Genomic DNA, 19,636 nt, shown 5'->3' on the forward strand with positions numbered 1-19,636 from the left:
CCCCCTGGAACTCCCTCAAGGACCACTGGGGGTCCCCGGATCCCACTTTGCGAACCACTGATTTATATAGCATGTTATGTAGTCAGATGCCAGGTCATTATTGATCTGGCATTCTGTAGCATAGTTTCAATCTACAGATATTCTACTGTTAGATGGATGATAGGTTCTTAGTTTACTTAGTTATGATCCTAGATTACTATTTATATGCATTTGATACCTTGTGTTCTTGCTTATTGTAAATCGCTCTGGATTAAGAGTTATCTTAATCTGCTAAATGCCTGAATTGTAATTGAATATATGATATATATTGTTAATTATATATTAGTATAAAAGACATATCTATAGGCCTACACAGGCATGCCATGCACAGACATACCTGTCCTGGACACATCATGCTCACATGCATACCGTTGTAGAGATTGTGTTCGTGCACACATGCTTTGCCAACCAAACCACACATGCACAAATCCATCATGGAAATTACAGTACAGGCCAATGTTTTCTGGCAGTGCTAGTCCCTTGCAGTGCATTACAGGAATAGCTATTTACCTAAGTAAAAGGTCTGTGTGTTCGTGCTTGTGTGTGCGCGTGTGTGCAATTTTGTCCATATGCAGACCGCATCTATCTTGCCAGCAAGGTGCGAACCTAATGTAAATCGCTCTGGATTAAGAGCGTCTGCTAAATGCCTAAATTGTAAATTGTAAATTGAACTAGGTGCAACTTCCCATTGACGGCCCATTCATCCAAACAGAAAAGTCCTATATCTAATTGTATTAAACAAGTCAAACTCACCAACATTGCAGCTGTACGGAAAGCTTGAGTTATCCTCTTTCAATCTGTAAAGTTTTAGTTTCATAAAAATCCACTGTAGACATGTTATGAGCTACTTCCTGTCATCCAAGACATTCTGTGCAGGTTTTGTTTTTCCGAAGCGCTCGTTATCAGTAAAGCAACCTCCTGCTGTCCCCTGCATTATGTGCAAATTCAAAACAGGTGGTACGTATGGGCCACTGAGTGATGTTCAACGAGCACTTCCATAAAAAAATCACCTGGAAGGAATTTCTTGACAGGAAGTAGCTCACAACATGTCTACGGTGGATTTTTATGAAACAAACATTTTGCAGATAGAAAGAGGATAATTCAGGCTTTCCATACAGTTGCAATGTTGGTGAGTTTGACGTTGTTTATACAATTAGATCGAACTTTTCTGTTTGGATGAATGGGCTGTCAATGGGAAGTTGCACCTAGCACCTTGCTGGCCAGATGGATGCGGTCTGCATATGGTCAATTGCTTGTGGTATAATCCTCTCAAGGTCAGAATTAATATGTAGGTGTTTAATTTGATGACATTTAGAATCCAGGTAAAATTAACATTTGACTTGCTTTCTCCCTGCAAATTTTATCTTGATCCTCGACTCGTTCAGCAAACGCTTCAATGACTTCATTTTAATTACTTTGATGATTAGCAATGCCTAGGATGTGACTTATATGAGAAAATAAATATAAAGAAAATATACCGGAAAATGCATTTGTTTTTCAAATTGGCATCTGTGCGTGTGCAGTGGACTGTACCATTTTTTTTTACAAATTGGATCCTATTTCGCCTGCAACAAGGAGTTGAGGCAAATTGGAATATTTTTTTTTATATCTCTTAATCTGTATGTGGCTCTGCTTTCATGAAAGCCAGTCATGGCTATGATTCAGCCAAGCTTACTGGGAAAGTCCCCGGCTTTTAATCTGCTATCTATGTACAGTAGGTTCCGTGAAACAGAAAACAGGCCCAAAGTAGATTTTTAAGGCCAGTGGCTTTATGCTAAGCTAAAAACATGAGGGGTCTGGGGACCTCTGTTCTGTCAAGTCAACTAACAGCAGCAGCAGCAGCCAATTCCATTACTGTGTCGGCTCCAATTCAACGTAATCAGCTGTCATTGCAGTGTATTTGACATCTCCCTCATCTAAGTGACAGTATTCCACCAGTCAAAAGAGAAACAAGAAGAATAGGGAGAGGTGTGAGTTGTTGTAAATCAGGCGAAGAGGAAGATGCTTAAAGAAATCTACGACGGTGACGAACTATGAATGGTATCTTCACTTGGCTACAGTTCCTTTGCCTGCAGGTTGTAGCACTTCTAGTTTCGTCATCATTCTTTGAATGGTTGCGAACTTGTTTTGTGCAACATGTTTTAGCCGGCAAGTCTTGGAACTAAAACAAAGATTCTCTGTCATGCAAATGATTGGTGTTGTTGCTTTCGCAAGGCTAAAACTCTTTCATTTTTGTCAGTTTCAGAATTAGACCTCAGTGTTTATCTTCATATCCCTATGGCCTTCCTCATAATGATTCACTAAGATATTCCACAGCATTCTGTTCCTTATACACCGCAAAACCACACTCCGGATTTAACTGTGTATGGAGCAAAACAATGGAGAATCGCCCTGCATTGTGTGTGTGTGTGTGTGTGTGTGTGTGTGTGTGTGTGTGTGTGTGTGTGTGTGTGTGTGTGTGTGTGTGTGTGTGTGTGTGTGTGTGTGTGTGTGTGTGTGTGTGTGTGTGTGTGTGTGTGTGTGTGTGTGTGTGTGTGTGTGTGTGTGTGTGTGTGGGGGACACTGTGTGTGCGTGCGTGCGTGCGTGCGTGCGTGCGTGCGTGCGTATCTTGCACGAAACAATACCTTGGTTCGACAGAGAGAGGGAGTGTCAGGAAGATGATGTGATGTCAGCTGAGAAGAGGAAAGGAAATGAGGCAAGGAGGGAGGGAGGGAGGGAGGAGTACCCCTTTTCCTGGCAGACTCCTCTCCTCTCCTCTCCTCTCCTCTCCTCTCCTCTCCTCTCTTTTCTCCTCCTCTCCTCAAGATTGCTTTATTTGTCATTTGTATTTCCAACTGCAAGCAGTCGCAGAGCAATGGAACAAAATGATGTTTGTCCTAGTTAAAAGACAGCATAGATTCATACAAACAGCATAGATTCATCCTCTCCCCCCTGCTCTCTATTCCTCTCCTCTCTTTTCCTGTCCTGTCCTCTCCCCTCGTTTCCTCTCCCCTCGTTTCCTCCAGCCCTGGTTTCCTCTCCCCTCTCCGTCTCAGCGTGCTGGGAAAGGGAGAAGGGGGGATCCCGGCCGGACTAAACACTCCATCCAAGAGAAACAACAGTGTTGTCTAGGAGGCACAGAAGAAACACAGAAAGAGAGAGACAGACAGAAGTTGCGGGACAGAGAAGTACACTGAGACATTGGTGAAAGGGTGAAAGGGAGGGAGAGGAAAGACCACAAAGTTTAAACTTGAAAGAAAGACCCCAGTTCCGTTTCCCTGCAGGATTCAGTGTGTCTACAGGGAAGTCGCGAGCGTGCGGTTTTTTCCACGGTCAGTCGGTTCAGTTCCTAACTGCTGGCGCCGGCCAGGCCGAGCGAGGAAGCTGTTGTTGTTTGGATTAAGGTGGAGACACTAGAGTCCATACCGAGGACGGAGGAACCCTTTGGTTTGGACTGCAACACACACAGCTGTGATGTACAGTGGCTATGGAGGTATCATTCACCCCTCTCACTTCTACCTTTCTGCCTGTAGTGCTCATTGCTGTTATTAGACCGTTCTTACTATGGAGGTATCATTCACCCCTCTACTTTCTGCCTGCTCATTGCTGTTATTAGACTGTTCTTACTATGGAGGTATCATTCACCCCTCTCACTTCTACCTTTCTGCCTGCAGTGCTCATTGCTGTTATTAGACTGTTCTTACTATGGAGGTATCATTCACCCCTCTCACTTCTACCTTTCTGCCTCCTCATCGCTGTTCTTATTATGTGTTTGACTACACTCTACTAAGGCAGATATCAATGTTAATTTAACTGTGAGAGTGTACATTTGGTTCCATTTCAGAATTAAAATAACAACAGTGATTTAACACGTGTGTGTGTATGTGTGTGTGTGTGTGTGTGTGTGTGGGGGTGTTATTACGTCAAGTTAGGAGCATGTTTTTGTTGCTATCTCATTATAGCCTATAGGGCAGTGTGTCGTATCACTTATGTTGCAGGTGTGTGTGTGTGTGTGTGTGTGTGTGTGTGTGTGTGTGGGGGGGGGGGGGGGGGGTTAATTACGAGTGCCTTGAGTGTTACATGTAATGCTATGAGAATTATGCCTTGAGCCGTGTTCACAATAATTGTGTGTGTGTGTGTGTGTGTGTGTGTGTGTGTGTGTGTGTGTGTGTGTGTGTGTGTGTGTGTGTGTGTGTGTGCGTGCGCGCGCGCGCATCTATGTGAGGTCTATTTGTGAACTTATGATCCCTGACAGTGAATTCTTCCACTAAAGTGGACAATAGGTCATGAAATGTATAGGCTATTCCTTCAACAGGTCCACGTTGATGTTGGCTTTTAGTATTTCTGTTAGTCAGTACAGCTGCTGAAGTATTATTGCTATTAGTCAGTGCAGCCATACAGCTGAAGTAGGTTCTTCCTGGCACTGCCCTGTCGTAGCAGGATGTTACTCCCCTCCCTGTTTCCTCCTCCTATAAAGGCTGTTATGAAACAAAGAGAGAGAAAATGTGAAAGAAACAATACTGCGTCGCCTGTATGGAACAGACACACAGGCATGGTGTCGCAGTAGAGTGGAAGTGAATGGTGGAATGATTCAAGACAATCTTAGCCCTTCTCCATCTTTAACCTGCAGGTAGACTGGATTTTTATATGCTATACCTGCCCCTCTTTACAGGAGTCATTGACACTGGATTGCATATAACTGTAGATGTTATTTTGACAGATGATCATTAGCACCTGTCTTGTGTTTATACCTGCTTGTCACTGTGTCAGACTGGATCGATCTTCCTGCTCAGGAAATCCTGTTGTCATATGCACTTCTTTAAAGACTGAATAGAGGAATAAAATAGAATACTTTATTGGCAGCAATTAGAAGCACGGTATCAACAATTAAAAGTGCCACAATTGTTGTACCACACGCGTTCGGAAATACCACACCGGAGCGCACTCACCTGTTAGTTTGCATTGCACAGTGCGCTCAGTGCGCTATTTCCGAACGCGCCCTCAATTTAGAGATGGGGGATAGGCGGCCCGATACATTTCATTTTGGGGGTCCAGATACATATCATTTTGGGGGTCCTTGACATGAACAAGTTTTGAGAACCACTGAACAACAACACTTGTTAGGATTTAGAAGACATTTGTCGAAACGACCTCATGTCTTAACCCATTTTGGGGCGGGAACCCCTTTTGGTGTTTTAAGCATTATGTTATAATTTAGCTATTGAAAAATAGCAGATCTACAAGCTCATAGCGCGCCACCGAGTTGTGAGCTTGTAGGTAGCTATTTTTGAAAAATCGTGAAAATATTTATTTCAGAAAACTGGAGGATTTAGAAGATTTTTTTTTAAATTTTGAGGTCATGCCTAAATGGGTTAATTGGTTAATGTGAGGTGAGCGAATGCCTCCCTGGATACCTCTGAATGTGTTTGGTTGCCCTGCTTCACCATGACTTACAGTATATGGGTGCATTATTTACACTATTAGGACATGACTCCCATCCTATTGGCTGTTAAATGCTAATGCTTGGTGTTAAAGGCATTAAGTCAGATAGTATGCAACGTGTGGGGTTTCCACAGCAGTGGCTGGTTATATAGCCGAAGCAATAGAGCCCTTAATGGGAGGGAGTATTTCTTTCTTTCTTTGTGGTTCAGTGGTTAAGCCCACATGAACCAATCTCCCATGGCAAACAAAAGATACATATAAACAATGTGACTCTGGGCACAGAGGTTACAGTTTATGGATGGACATTGATAGGGTCAATCACTGCGGTGAGTCCTTTCTTACTCATCTGTGTGTGTGCGACTGTGCGTGCGTGAGTGCGTGTCTGTTGTTTACCATCCAGGAGGGGTAAGAATCGGGAGTCACCAATCAAATCCAGACATAGGCCTACTGTTCTACTGTACTGCACAGTGCACACACTGTACATAAACACACTTTGATGTGCCGTGGACCATACATGGGCAACTGGCGGCCCGAGGGCCACATGCAGCCCCCACCAGGCCACCTTCACGTGTTTTGAGTTTGTAGATCGGCTATTTTTGCCAATTGACAATGTGCAATGTGGCTCCTCTGGAGTGAGTGTGGAAATATAGTGGCCCTCTGGAGTGAGTGTGGAAATATAGTGGCCCTCTGGAGTGAGTGTGGAAATATAGTGGCCCTCTGGAGTGAGTGTGGTAATATAGTGTGAGTGTGGTAATATAGTGGCCCTCTGGAGTGAGTGTGGTAATATAGTGGTCCTCTGGAGTGAGTGTGGTAATATAGTGGTCCTCTGGAGTGAGTGTGGAAATATAGTGGCCCTCTGGAGTGAGTGTGGAAATAGCGTGGCCCTCTGGAGTGAGTGTGGTAATATAGTGGTCCTCTGGAGTGAGTGTGGTAATAGCGTGGCCCTCTGGAGTGAGTGTGGTAATATAGTGGTCCTCTGGAGTGAGTGTGGAAATATAGTGGTCCTCTGGAGTGAGTGTGGTAATATAGTGGTCCTCTGGAGTGAGTGTGGTAATATAGTGGTCCTCTGGAGTGAGTGTGGTAATATAGTGGTCCTCTGGAGTGAGTGTGGTAATATAGTGGTCCTCTGGAGTGAGTGTGGAACTATACCCTTTCCATCGTCAAAGTTGCCCACCCCTGACGTGGACTACACATTGCCCAATGCTAAAGAGTGGCCCGTATGAGGGAGAAATGTTACTCGACTACCTTTTTTCACTGACGAAAACTGAATAAAAAGGAAATATAAAGTCAAAACTAAATAAAAACTAAGCCATGATGACCAAAACTACAACTGAATATACTGACAATTTCGTCAACAAATATATACTAAAATGTTAGGGAGGGCATAGTGGAGAAGATATCCAGTAGAACTAAAAGACAAGTCATTTTATCTTCTGGTTGTGCTCTGAAAACAGCAGATAGCTGACAATTTGTCACGGCGTGTTGTAAGCTTGTCGATTGGCTATTTTCAGCATGCAACCAAGTGCAAAATCTGCCATTACGACGCCATCAAGGCCTGGCAAAAACAAATTTAGATTTCGTCTAAAAGCCTATGAAATTTAGTTGACTAAAACAACAAACTTTGTTGTCAAAATTAACAATTGTTACACGTGTCTGTGTGTGCGTGTGTGTGCTGGTGACGCGTGTGCGTGCGTGCGTGCGTGCGTGCGTGCGTGCTGGTGACATGTAGGGGTGTGTGTGTGTGTGAGCAGCACATGGCCCTATACAGGCCTCTGTGTTCTAGAACGGCCTGGAGAGAGGCCAGACTGTACCAAACAATAGGTGTGGTGTAACTGACACACACACACACACACACACACACACACACACACACACACACACACACACACACACAGAAGCGTGTGGAAGATTGAGTGGGGGGGAGTAGTGAGTGGCACGGAGCCATACTGATGATGTGTTTACATGATGAGAGCATCAGCAGTAGCAGTGGAGATGATGGTGTGATCTCTGACTCTCTGTTGGCCCGGCGGACCGGTGGACCTCTGTCATATAGCCTAGTGGGCTTCAGCTGCACACTGAGGACCTCTGTCATATACAGTAGCCAACTGGACCAGGCCAGGGAGCGGATAGAACGCAGCTTCTAGACCGGGACGGAACCGAGTAGCACAGCAGAACAGAACGGACCAGACCACGACAGAAATGATGACATGTCGTTGTTAATGTAACTTTGACCGAGCGGCCGTGCGAGGGAAGAGCAGCTGAATAAATGCCCGAATAGCGACTTGGAACCATATTGACTAAGTGACTCTGTTATTTGGATTTGACTTGGAACTACTCACTAAGTGACTCACTGATTTGTATTTGACTTGGAACTGTTAACTAAGAAGTAATTCACTGATTTGCATTTGACTTGGAAGTTGGAACAACTGATTAAGTTAGTTACTGCGAGAGTGATCGCTACGCTCCACAATTTCCTATCTAACATCAGGTTCTTGAGCTCTGTAGTGTAGTGTAACTCACTGATTTGTATTTGACTTGGAATAACTAAGTAACTCACTGGTTTGTATTTGACTTGGAACTGTTAACTAAGAAGTAATTCACTGATTTGCATTTGACTTGGAAGTTGGAACAACTGATTAAGTTAGTTACTGCGAGAGTGATCGCTACGCTCCACAATTTCCTATCTAACATCAGGTTCTTGAGCTCTGTAGTGTAGTGTAACTCACTGATTTGTATTTGACTTGGAATAACTAAGTAACTCGTTGGTTTGTATTTGACTTGGAACAACTAAGTTACTCGTTGGTTTGTATTTGACTTGGAATAACTAAGTAACTCACTGGTTTGTATTTGACTTGGAATAACTAAGTAACTCACTGGTTTGTATTTGACTTGGAACAACTAAGTAACTCACTGATTTGAGCAACTGACTATTTGGACATCTGCGTGAGAGTTTGTGGAACCATAACAAGATGGCGGGCGTCGGGCAGGGTAGCGAGTGTACTAGCACAGACCTGACCTTAGGTGGACGGCCGTGGATGGGCCGGAAGTAGAGATGTGTCGACTGCCGGGCATCTGTCTGTCGTGGGTCACTGACACACGCCAAGACACGGACACGCCTGGACCAGGTTGGTGTTGTTGTTGCTGCTGGTCCCTGTGTTTATTTTTCCTATGATTGATTTGGCCACTCTGGATTTCACTGTGTGTAGCCTACTACTATGTGTTTTAGAGTTTAGAGTATTTTCGGTCGGAAGTTCTCTTGGTAATAATGTAACCGTTTATTATTCTGTTTATTCAGCTGGAATATGTGAGAGGCTTTTATTAAAGCTTAATGTGAACAAGGCCTTATTGTGGAAACGAGCTAAATTACTTGTTGAAAAGAAACAACATATTGTGTGTGTGTGTGCGTTACCGTCTGTGAACAACACAGCATGACATCTTGGTGGGAATGACCAGTATATATGTTGCCCTGAAGTTGCCCTGAGGTGATAGATTTTTGGATTGACAAGGTCAAAGGTCATGTCAAACTTACATAAACGGGTCATATCTCATGAATGGAGACATTCAGAGCGACATATGTACAGTAGGTGTGAGCATGAATTCTTTGGAAGTAATGCACTTGATGGGTAGTTTGGCTCACCCATGCATGACTAGGATATGATTTAATCATGTGGTTTCCACACAGCGCTAAGTTGTTTACAGTTAATTTAACCCATTTGGACTGACACCAGATTCTACAACATAAAGGGCTCCAATTTTGTCTCTGACTTTACCCGCAGCGCGGCCCGCAATTCAGCCGCTGACCGAACATTACGAATATAGGAGCTTTCTCTGTCCCTTAATGGTATTTTCGTCCAGCATCATCCGCTATCTTCTTTGCCGACACCGGTATTTGCGCCTAAAGGTGTGGTCATGGGCGTGTTGGCACGCTTTCCCCTAAATTGCTATTTTGGTCACACACATTTGGGAAAGCGATAGTGGCATTTAAAAGCACCCGTTAGCCATGCCAAATTAGTTTGGTAAAGAGCGGCCACCACGCGCTTCAATGGAGATGTCCAGGCACAGACTAGTCAGGCTGCCTCATCTCTCCAATATTCATATTGCATCTCTTTATTATTTTCCTATAATCAGCTGAAGTGAGTGCCTGCCACTTCCTTGTGTCCATTGTGTTTATATAATTGTATAGTCAAATAAGTTATTTGTGCCAGCCTGCTCTTCAGTTCATCACCAGCGCAGCAAATGGTTTAATCCGACTTGCCGAACTTTCCTTTTCGCTTCATACCGTTCCGTAGAGACGATCTACACGCACGCATATACCAAATGAAAGCCCTAATTCCGTAGTTTACATAGAACTTTACATTTTTAAAAATGAGCAAGATTTGAGCGAGTTGTGACTCAATGAAAAGACGAGTGTTCAAGGCTCTGTGCGTGTGGAGAAAAAAAAAGAACGGCACGAGGGGGGGGTGGGGGGATGGGGGGCAGCGGCAGCGGCTATGAAGCAATATAGCACTAAGGGCGACGGGTAAGGGATCTATTAAAGGGATCTCTTAAAGCCAAGACTGGTGATTGGTTCAATGTGGTTTACGCCCAATCCACACCTATGCATAATATAACGGGTAACGGAGGTGTTTAAGGGATTTAGACAGGTAACCAAAATACCAACTTTAGTGGGGGAACACCCTTTCCCCACTCCTAAATCCCCAAATAGTGGCTTTAGAAAGATGAGACAAAACTGGAGCCCAATGTCTTCTAAATCATGGCAGTTTTCTGAAAAACCTGTTTCTATTTCAGTGGTTTTCAAACAATTTCATGACCCCCAAGGACCCCCAAAAATATACGTAATTAGCCGCCGACCCCCATCTGAAAAAACTTTGTTCCAGGGACGCCCCAGAAGCAAAGATTTGAGTTAAAAACGTTCGCTCTGAAAGAATATGTATTCAAAGATTTGCGCCTCATTTTCACATTTGTAGTAACATACAAGCAAAATACAAGATCTGCTATTTTTCAATAGCTAATGTATAACATAATGCTTAAAACACCAAACGGGGTTCCAGTCCTGAATAGATTAACGGGAATGGGCGTTTTCTCATATCTGACCTTTGACCTTTCTCTCTGCCTCTCTTGGATATTTCAGCCAGATGGCGTTTAGTCCCCTGGACTGTCTTCCTTTGTTGGACTTCCTCTTAAAACAACCAATAGCATCTGACTTCCTGCCGGAGCGTGACGTTTCCTATGGTGTGCGTATTAGGTTGTTTTTTAAATACACGTTTGTGAATGCACTTTTTAACAATGAAGTTAAACAATCTGGCGGTAATGGTAGCGAAAATCTGCTACAGATTTAGAAAATCTTTGATGTTCTACTTCAGTGCTTTTCAACCAGTGGTCCTTAAGGGGGGTTTCAGGTGGTCCCCAGCTAGTTGCTAACCAAATGGACCCTTATAGATCTTTATCTCTTGAGAGTGTAAAATCAAACCTCGTTTTATGCGCCGAAGAGTAAAAGTATTGTTAAACATTTGCATTACATTACAAATGGTGGTCCGTGGCTCAAATACTGAATAAATAATGGACCTTGATATGAAACGGGTTGAAAACCACTGTTCTACCTTATCTAACCATGGCACCATTAAGCACATTGTCTAAGCCTTCTCTATAAGAGAAGGGGTTGCATCATGGTGCCTAGTACAGCCCAGAGCCATAGAGTAAGACAGAGTTACGACATTGAGGGGGCAGAAAACTGAGCGCTGTTCATGCAGCCTGGAGAGTGACAAGCTTTTTGTTTGAAATACAGTTTGAAATACATTGTTTTCAACGAGGGCGGCACAATTTTAGGCATGTGTGCAAACTGTGCAACATGCCAACTGTTTGAAAGTATTGTACAGTAACAACTACAGTCTCTGTAATGTTACTATACTTTTATTGTTATAGTTACTGTTACTGTGTGGGGGTCCCCGGGGGGTCCCTGTACTGTACTGTACTGTACTGTACTGTCACTGTACTGTACTGTACTATCACACCCGGAATCATGTAATGGCTGCTAAAAACTCAGCTTCCCATCATGCACCTGTGCACACAGTGCGAAGCTCAACAGCGCCACTTTGTCACCTGTTGGTACCCTAAACGGACAGACACACATAGGGACACACATTGCTGTTCCTTGGAGCGGCTGCACCTTCTCAAAAACTATCGAAAATAAAGGGATTTAAGATCATTCAAGCTGGGCTGTTGCCTGAGTCCAGTGCATTCTGCCAACTTCCGGTCCAGGATGTTGTCACTGTTCGCAACGCTCTTCGCCAATAGAAGTCTATGTAGAAGAGCCGCCATTGGACTGGCGGCCCCATGAAGTGAACAGAGTTGTCGTAACTCTGTCTTACTCTATGGCTCTGCCACAGCCTAGCTCAATTTACCGCTAGTGAATCTAGTTATATAACTCTGTGCTGTATCACTTCCATTAGACAAGAGGTTCTGACAGTTCTGTATATCTCTTGGAATATGCAGCTATACTTTGCCAAACATGAATTTTGCATGTCATGTAACTTTTTCATGTCATGTAAGCTGCCAAACCTCCTCGGCATTCAACCTGCTCCACCTCTTTTGCCTGTTTGAATTCAGCGTACACCAGCAGCACACGATGGAGAGATTCTGTGTGTCTGTCTTGGACAAGCAGAGATGGTTATCAGTGGATTAATAGCTCATTGTTTTGCTGTGGATAAATATAACTGCATGAATCCCGGTACTAGAAATGGGAACCTACCACCGTTATTAGTTGTAAGAAGGTAAACGTCACGCCATGCAGCACTGTGTTTAACTGTGTTTAACTGTGTTTAACTGTGTTTAACCATCTGTGAAAAAGTAAATGTTACAATCTATAAGCTCACAAAGTTTAAAGATTGTGAGTTTTAACCCATTGAGGACGGGGAACCCCTTTTGGTGTTTTAAGCATTATGTTATACTTTAGCTATTGAAAAATAGCAGATCTACAAGCTCATAGCACAGCACCGAGTGCCGCACTACAAGCTTGTAGATCTGCTATTTATGAAAAAATTTGAAAATGTGGCGCAAATCTTTGACTATATATTCTTTCAGATCGAACGTTTTTAACTCAGATATTAAGTACACCATAATGAGGTTTCCATCCACCCGACAGAGACGACAGTCAAAGAGATAGTGGAGAACATAATGACTGTACCTCTGCTCTTAAGACCTGAGACAGTTTTCTGGAAAAACCTATGTTTCTACTGTATGTCAGTGGTGCTCAAAGTATTTCATGTCCAGGAGCCCAAACAGTATGTGGCCGCCGACACCCATCTGAATATGTTGTTCCAAGGACCTCCTAGAAGCAAAGATATGAGTTAAAAACGTTCGCTCTGAAAGAATATATATTCAAAAATGTGCGCCACATTTTCACGATCTTTCAAAAATAGCAGATCTACAAGCTGCCGCGTATACAATAATGGTTAAAGTGGTTAAGAATGGTCTGAATGGGTTAAATCTATGGGTGATTGTATTCCTTTTATATCTGCTTCTAGCGCTGGGATGCTGAGCTTGCTTCCTCATCCTCCCTGTGAGAGGAAGTGGGCTTAACAAATCATCTTGCTGAACAGACAAGTCAGGAGGCCATCACACACAGTGAGAATGACATCAAATCAGGATAATGCTACTGGCCAGTAACAATGGATTCTTCCATCTAAATGTCAGCCTTTTTTTTTAACAAAGACGAGCTATAGCCCTTTAATACCGGGAAAGCATCTCTTGTGTCATTTTATATTTGTGTGTTGGCTATTCAATTAAAAATAGCAAATCTACAATTTGTGTGTGTGTGTGTGTGTGTGTGTGTGTGTGTGTGTGTGTGTGTGTGTGTGTGTGTGTGTGTGTGTGTGTGTGTGTGTGTGTGTGTGTGTGTGTGTGTGTGTGTGTGTGTGTGTGTCTGTGTGTGTGTGTGTGTGTGTGTGTGTGTGTGTGTGTGTGTGCTCATGTGTGCCTGTGGTACTGTAGTGTCTACTGTCTAACTCTGTTTCTTAGTCACAACAGCAACATTATCTTCAGATAGAGCCACTTGTACCAATAATGAGAGCAATCAGAGAGACAACAGAGTGTACTGTCCACAACAGACCCTGCTTGAGTTTTAAGTCTCTGTGTAATTCCCAGGCCACTATTTAATCTCTAGACTTAAAGCACGCATGTGCGCGTGTGTGTGTGTGTCTGACAATCAGCTGAATCACACACACATACAGTACACAGCATAGTCACACACTGGTAGTGCTGGTGTTCTTCTGAATCGGTTGTCTTCTGAAAAGCGGACCTTAAAGTTCAAGTTCTTTATTAATATCCCCGGAGGGCAATTTGATTTACAGCAGTTCGTAGAGGTTTGAAACGTAAGAACAGTACAAAACAGCAACAGACATTTGACAACGTAGCATAGGACAACATACATAGCATGAGCACATCTGTGCAAGTGATAAAAAGGATAAGAAAATAAAAGAGTAGCCAACCAAGTACAGTATCATAGCATCATAAAGTGTTATCGTCATAAAGTGCCAAGAGCCAAGTGATGATGACACTTTATGATGCTAAAGCTGGTTTAATGTACTAGTATAGAGCACCAAAGTCTGATGTAATTTAAGTTCCTACCTCGGTTGCAATGTTTTTCCCCCATTCAGAATGACCACATAAACATTTAGATTGTGGGGTGCCCGCTGGCCTAGTGGTCCAGGCGCATGCCACATATAGGCTTTGGCCTGACAGTGCGTTGTGTGTTCGAGTCCCGTTCATGACGACCTTTGCTGCATGTCTCTCCCCTTCTCTCTCTCCCTCTTTCCTGTAAGTCTTCACTTGATACTATCAATAAAAGGCAGAAAAGCCAAAAACGGTGGTTTGACAACTGACTGCGAGAAGACACTAATGTTACTGCCGGTGAATTAGTAATTAGTGTTTTGCCAGAAACAGACTTGTATCAAATAGTGACTATCATAAACTATATATACAGAGCCACCTCCTTATTTTTGGACCAATAAAAGATTATCTTTGAAAAACAATGAAAAGGACCCACACACTTTCGGAAATTTGAAAAAAATGTTGCACTTTATTTTTGGACCACAATTCTTACATGAGACAATTCTAAGATGACCCGGTGTTATTCTCCATAGAGGAAAACGTCCGTGACCCGGGGGGATGCATTAGTGACGTCAGAACTCTATACTATTACTAGCATCCTCCATGTCTTGGTTCAAGATAGTTTCATAGTTTAGTCAGTCAGTCAGTCAGCCAGTCAGTCAGCCAGTCAGCCAGCTCGCCAATTGGTAGAACCAGTACTTTTTTTCTGGATGGGTAATTCATAATTTGACGTGATATTTCAGACTTGACTTATTTCTTTCGTGTTTGCAGCCATGTTGTTTCCGTGTCCATCTCTATCTCTTATACTCTCTCACTCACGCCCACTCTCTCTGCTCACATCCCAGCTTCCTCTCTCCTCCTCTCCCTAGCCTCATGCTATCACATGTTTCCACTATCTAAAGTGCAGTGCGGTGCTCTTCCCAGAGGGAAAAGTATGTGGGTGGCACAGATATAGAGACAACTGTACAGCAACTGTGTGTGTGTGTGTGTGTGTGTGTGTGTGTGTGTGTGTGTGTGTGTGTGTGTGTGTGTGTGTGTGTGTGTGTGTGTGTGTGTGTGTGTGTGTGTGTGTGTGTGTGTGTGTGTGTGTGTGTGTGTGTGTGTGTGTGTGTGTGTGTGTGTGTGTGTGTGTGTGTGTGTGTGTACGTACGTGCGTGTATACGTTGCGTTTCCATGTTCCCACTTGGTTTTTCCCTCCACTTGACCTTGCTGCGCAGGAAGAGAGAAAAAACAGAGCTTGAGGGAACAAGGAAGAGAGGGGGGGGGGGGGGGGTGATGCGTCATCATTTTAATGTGATACTGTACGTTATCCACCACTACTGAACTGTACAGTGAATGTACTGTACTGTACTGTAAGGCAGTTGTTCCCAAACTGTATCATGTGAAGGACCCCCAAATTGACAATAATTACCCTGCGGACCCCACTATTTGAAGAGATATGCCAGGGACCCCCATACGAGAAGATTTGTATGGCTCATGCAGAGATTCTCAACCCGTTTCATTTCAAGGATCCCCCATTTTGACATGCATTAGTTTACGGATCCCCATTTAATTAATGGCATTTCTATCTCTGGGACCCCCAATCTATATTGTAAAATCAATGTTAATTACGGACCCATAAGGATCCATTTGGTTCCTATAATTTAGCTGGGGACCCCCTGGAACTCCATCAAGGACCCCTGGGGGTCCCCGGACCCCACTTTGGGAACCACTGCTGTAGGGGAATTTAAAATTATGGCATAATAACGTTCTTTACTTATTTGGCTTGATCTGTAAATGTCTACGTTGGCCATCAAGTTGACCCCTATTGTGAACACTCTGCTCTCAGAGGCCCCTTCTTCCACTGGGGTTGAACCGGTTCACTTATTTCTTCCCCGCCTAATATCAGAACCCTAAAAGTTGGTTTGGATTCGGAGCTGACTTTTGTTTCTCAAGCCATAAATGAGATTAACGTGATACAAAAAGGAGATGCCATCTATGGCTCCTGTTTCTCATCGTTTACTGCTGAGACACATAATGCCTCAGATGGAACATCTGATGATTTATACAGGAGATCTCAATACTGGCTCAAATGTTGCTCAATTTAGCAGAATTGTTGCGTCTCAAACCTAGCTCAGAGTGATATAAAAGAGAGCTCTCAACATAATCTCATTTAAATCTCAATCAATCAATCAATAACCTTCCGTGCTGCCCAGGCTGCTAGACAGCGCCTACGTTCTTCCCATCGTGAGGAACAATTTGCGCGCCTTCCATAAGGATCCACTCATTGTCGTTTCTTTGTTGCTTGTTTTCTCTGAAAAATACTCCAAAGTTGTTGTTTTAGTCCAAACCGCCCAGCGTTCAGATGTAAACAGTGATTTCTGATCGCATCGCGCCAGCCATGTTACCGCTTGTTGTGAAACCTAACACATGTCGGCTGCTTCTCGAAAAAGTTTTTTCCCCATCTCTCGTTGTATTGAGCTGTATTGACGGTAATAGAATGGCGCCTATATAGAGGATATAGCTGGCTCTCTGCGGTCATTTCAAATGAACAGCAGGGGGCGCTGAAAGTGTTAATTGTACTTTGACCCCCGGAAGAATAGTCTCTGCTGAGGCAGTGACTAATGGGGATCTAAAATAAACACATAAACAAATGGTTTGACCCGAGTTGGTCTCCTCTCCAACAGTGCAACATTTTGCCCTCATTCGCCCACCACATCTCTATCTACTCTCCCCTGACCCTCCCCTTACAGAGCTGCCCCAACCAGTGTTGTACTGTTTAGCCTTTCCTGTTTAACATTAACCTGCGTCGTCTGCACAAACCCTGCAGTCCAGCCCTCTGGTGTCGACACACTGTTTGTGTACACTGTACTGCCACAGCTCGTATAGTGCTGAATGCTTGTGCCTGCTATTTCTGAGCCGTCCTCCTTGGCTGTGTGTGCGTGACCACGGACACTAAAATGTCTTCCTTCCTGTTTGTCTTCCCCTCAGGGAGTCCGTCCCGTGCTCTGTCCACCATGTCCCTGTCGGTTCGCCCGTCCAGGCGCACTGCCTCCAGGTCCATCACTAGGAGCCAGAGCTTCGCCGGGGTCAATTCTTACGACAAACCATACAGGTATGACGCACGCACGCACGCACGCACGCACGCACGCACGCACGCACGCACGCACGCACGCGCACATACACACATACACACACTGTGGGAATACACAGAGTTTGCAGGACATCCTGTCAGATGTAGCTCTACAAACAGTGGGTCTGTGTGTGTGTGTGTGTGTGTGTGTTTTTTTTTTGTTGATCATATTTTCCTGCCTCTGAAGCTCAAAGAAATGGGTGGAGAAAGAAATGACGTGTGTGTGTGTGTGTGTGTGTGTGTGTGTGTGTGTGTGTGTGTGTGTGTGTGTGTGTGTGTGTGTGTGTGTGTGTGTGTGTGTGTGTGTGTGTGTGTGTGTGTGTGTGTGTGTGTGTGTGTGTGTGTGTGTGTGTGTGTGTGTGTGTGTGTGTAAATTCTTAATTTAACTCTGAGAGTGTTGTACACTCTCTGAGTTACAGACCCATAAGGGTCCATTTGGTTGCTAACTATCATTTAGCTGGGGACCCCCTGGAACTCCCTCAAGGACCCCTGGGGGTCCCCGGACCCCACTTTGGGAACCACTGAGCTAAAGCATAACATATGGTGAAAGTAGTTCCAATCTAAAATGAGACAGTATTCTGTCAGCATGCATGTGGAGCGGCACACGGCCATACGACAGGGGGCACGATTATGAAATTATGACCGATATACGATCTCCGATTATTTGCAGGGTCATATCTGCCGATACCGATTCTGACCGATTCCGATATTATGCAGAGGACCACAATGGAAAAAAAGCCCTAGGGTCCTCTTGGCCCAAAGCCTGTTAAAACTCATTCTTGGCTAAGGACTTCTTTAACGCCTTTTTAATGAGATCCCGCAACTTTAACGTGTTAATTAGCGCTCTATTTAATGATAAAACTATAAAGTTGGTTTACCGCTAACCAAAGCTCCCCTCGAGCGGCAGCTCCATGTTCGATTGCTTCCCCTTCAGGCACAATGCATTGAAAAAAGAGCAAGGTGGTGGATGAGGCCTTTCTAGGCCATTTTAAGAGTATTCCATTACAAATCGCGCTGGATAAATACAGCGACTGTGTTTAGTGGCTCAATAGCTCTTCCCCATGACCGCACATCTAAAATATGAATGCTTTTAAAGACTCTTAGCGAGTGAATAATCCGATCACCGCGACCACCATTGCTGGTGAAGGTGGTGGTGGTTGCTGAACTATCGGCGCCCCCTGCTGGCGGGGGTTGAGTTAATAGTCCATACTCTTTTTTCCAAGTGTCTGTTTTTACAACTGAATGCCTACTGAATGAGATGAGTACACAAATTAAACGTATAAAAATGTAAAATGTATTTTTACTTAAGACTTTACATATTTTTTTATTTGGCTTTTGTTCTAGACTAGAGGTACTATCAATTCTAATAATCTGGATTATTTTTAGACCAATCCGATACCGATATGGCATTTTTATGGCCAATATGGCCTATTCTGATTCCCTAATTTTTAGAGTCACTGTCAGAATAAGGAGAGACAAATTCATTATTTATGACAGGCGACGACTTACAGAGATGGAGTGTAACACGAGAGATCAGGCAGTAGTTATTGATGACAACTAGTTAAACATCCATGGTCTGTTTTGAATTATAGGACAGGCTCATGTGTAATCTTCTCACTTTAAGATAGTGGTTATGAGGACCACCCCCCCCCCCCCCCACACACACACACACACACACACACACACACACACACACACACAGAGAGAGAGAGACACGCGCACACAAGCGCTCAATACACCAACTTTGATTAGATGAGCCAATTACGAGAGTGACGGATTGGACAGAATATTAGAAAGACAGACTCTCTCTCTCTCTCTCTCTCCCTCTCTCTCTCTCTCTCTCTCTCTCTCTCTCTCTCTCTATCTCTCTCTCTATCTCTATCTCTATCTCTATCTCTATCTCTATCTTTCACTCTCTCTCTCTCTCTCTGTCTCTCTCTCTCTCTCTCTCTCTCTCTCTCTCTCTCTCTCTCTCCCTCATCAGCATTGTGTATAGTCTGACAGCGTATTGATGTTGCTGCTGTGTAGTTCATGATTCATGCACTCTGTCAGTAGGGCACAGGGCTGGTGGCTAAACGTTGGTGATGATGCCGTTCTCTATAATGTCATGTCTGTGCTGTGGGTACAGGCTTTAGTTTCGACATACTATTGGTCCGACAATGACAACCTACGTCAAACCCTAACCTATCCATAACCGCAAGCACGGAGCAGCGCATGTTCGCCAACCTTAACGCATGTGTTCGCCAACCTTAATCCGGTCGCCAACCTTAACGCATGTGTTCGCCAACCTTAATCCGGTCGCCAACCTTAACGCATGTGTTCGCCAACCTTAATCCGGTCGCCAACCTTAACGCATGTGTTCGCCAACCTTAATCCGGTCGCCAACCTTAACGCATGTGTTCGCCAACCTTAATCCGATTGTTTTCCGCGTGTCGGTCCTATGGTATGTCGTATAA

General features: G+C 44.0%; 1 protein-coding gene across 4 annotated transcripts in view; it reads left to right on the plus strand.

The window, feature by feature from the left end:
* The window catches only part of LOC306924092 (rho family-interacting cell polarization regulator 1-like), a 108,399-nt gene that overhangs the window by 45,637 nt on the left and 43,126 nt on the right, over positions 1–19,636 (plus strand). For 2 of the 4 annotated variants that reach the window (XM_079502431.1, XM_079502432.1), the window contains exons 1-2: positions 3,264–3,512; positions 17,039–17,162. In XM_079502431.1, coding sequence (XP_079358557.1) covers positions 3,494–3,512; positions 17,039–17,162 — 143 coding nt within the window. In that variant the 5' untranslated portion in view covers positions 3,264–3,493. Of the gene's footprint in view, positions 1–3,263; positions 3,513–17,038; positions 17,163–19,636 lie in introns of those variants that run through there. The other 2 variants (XM_079502434.1, XM_079502433.1) reach the window with 1 other exon arrangement.

The sequence above is a fragment of the Electrona antarctica genome, assembly GCF_951216825.1.
Source record: "Electrona antarctica genome assembly, chromosome: 5".
NCBI lineage: Eukaryota > Metazoa > Chordata > Actinopteri > Myctophiformes > Myctophidae > Electrona > Electrona antarctica.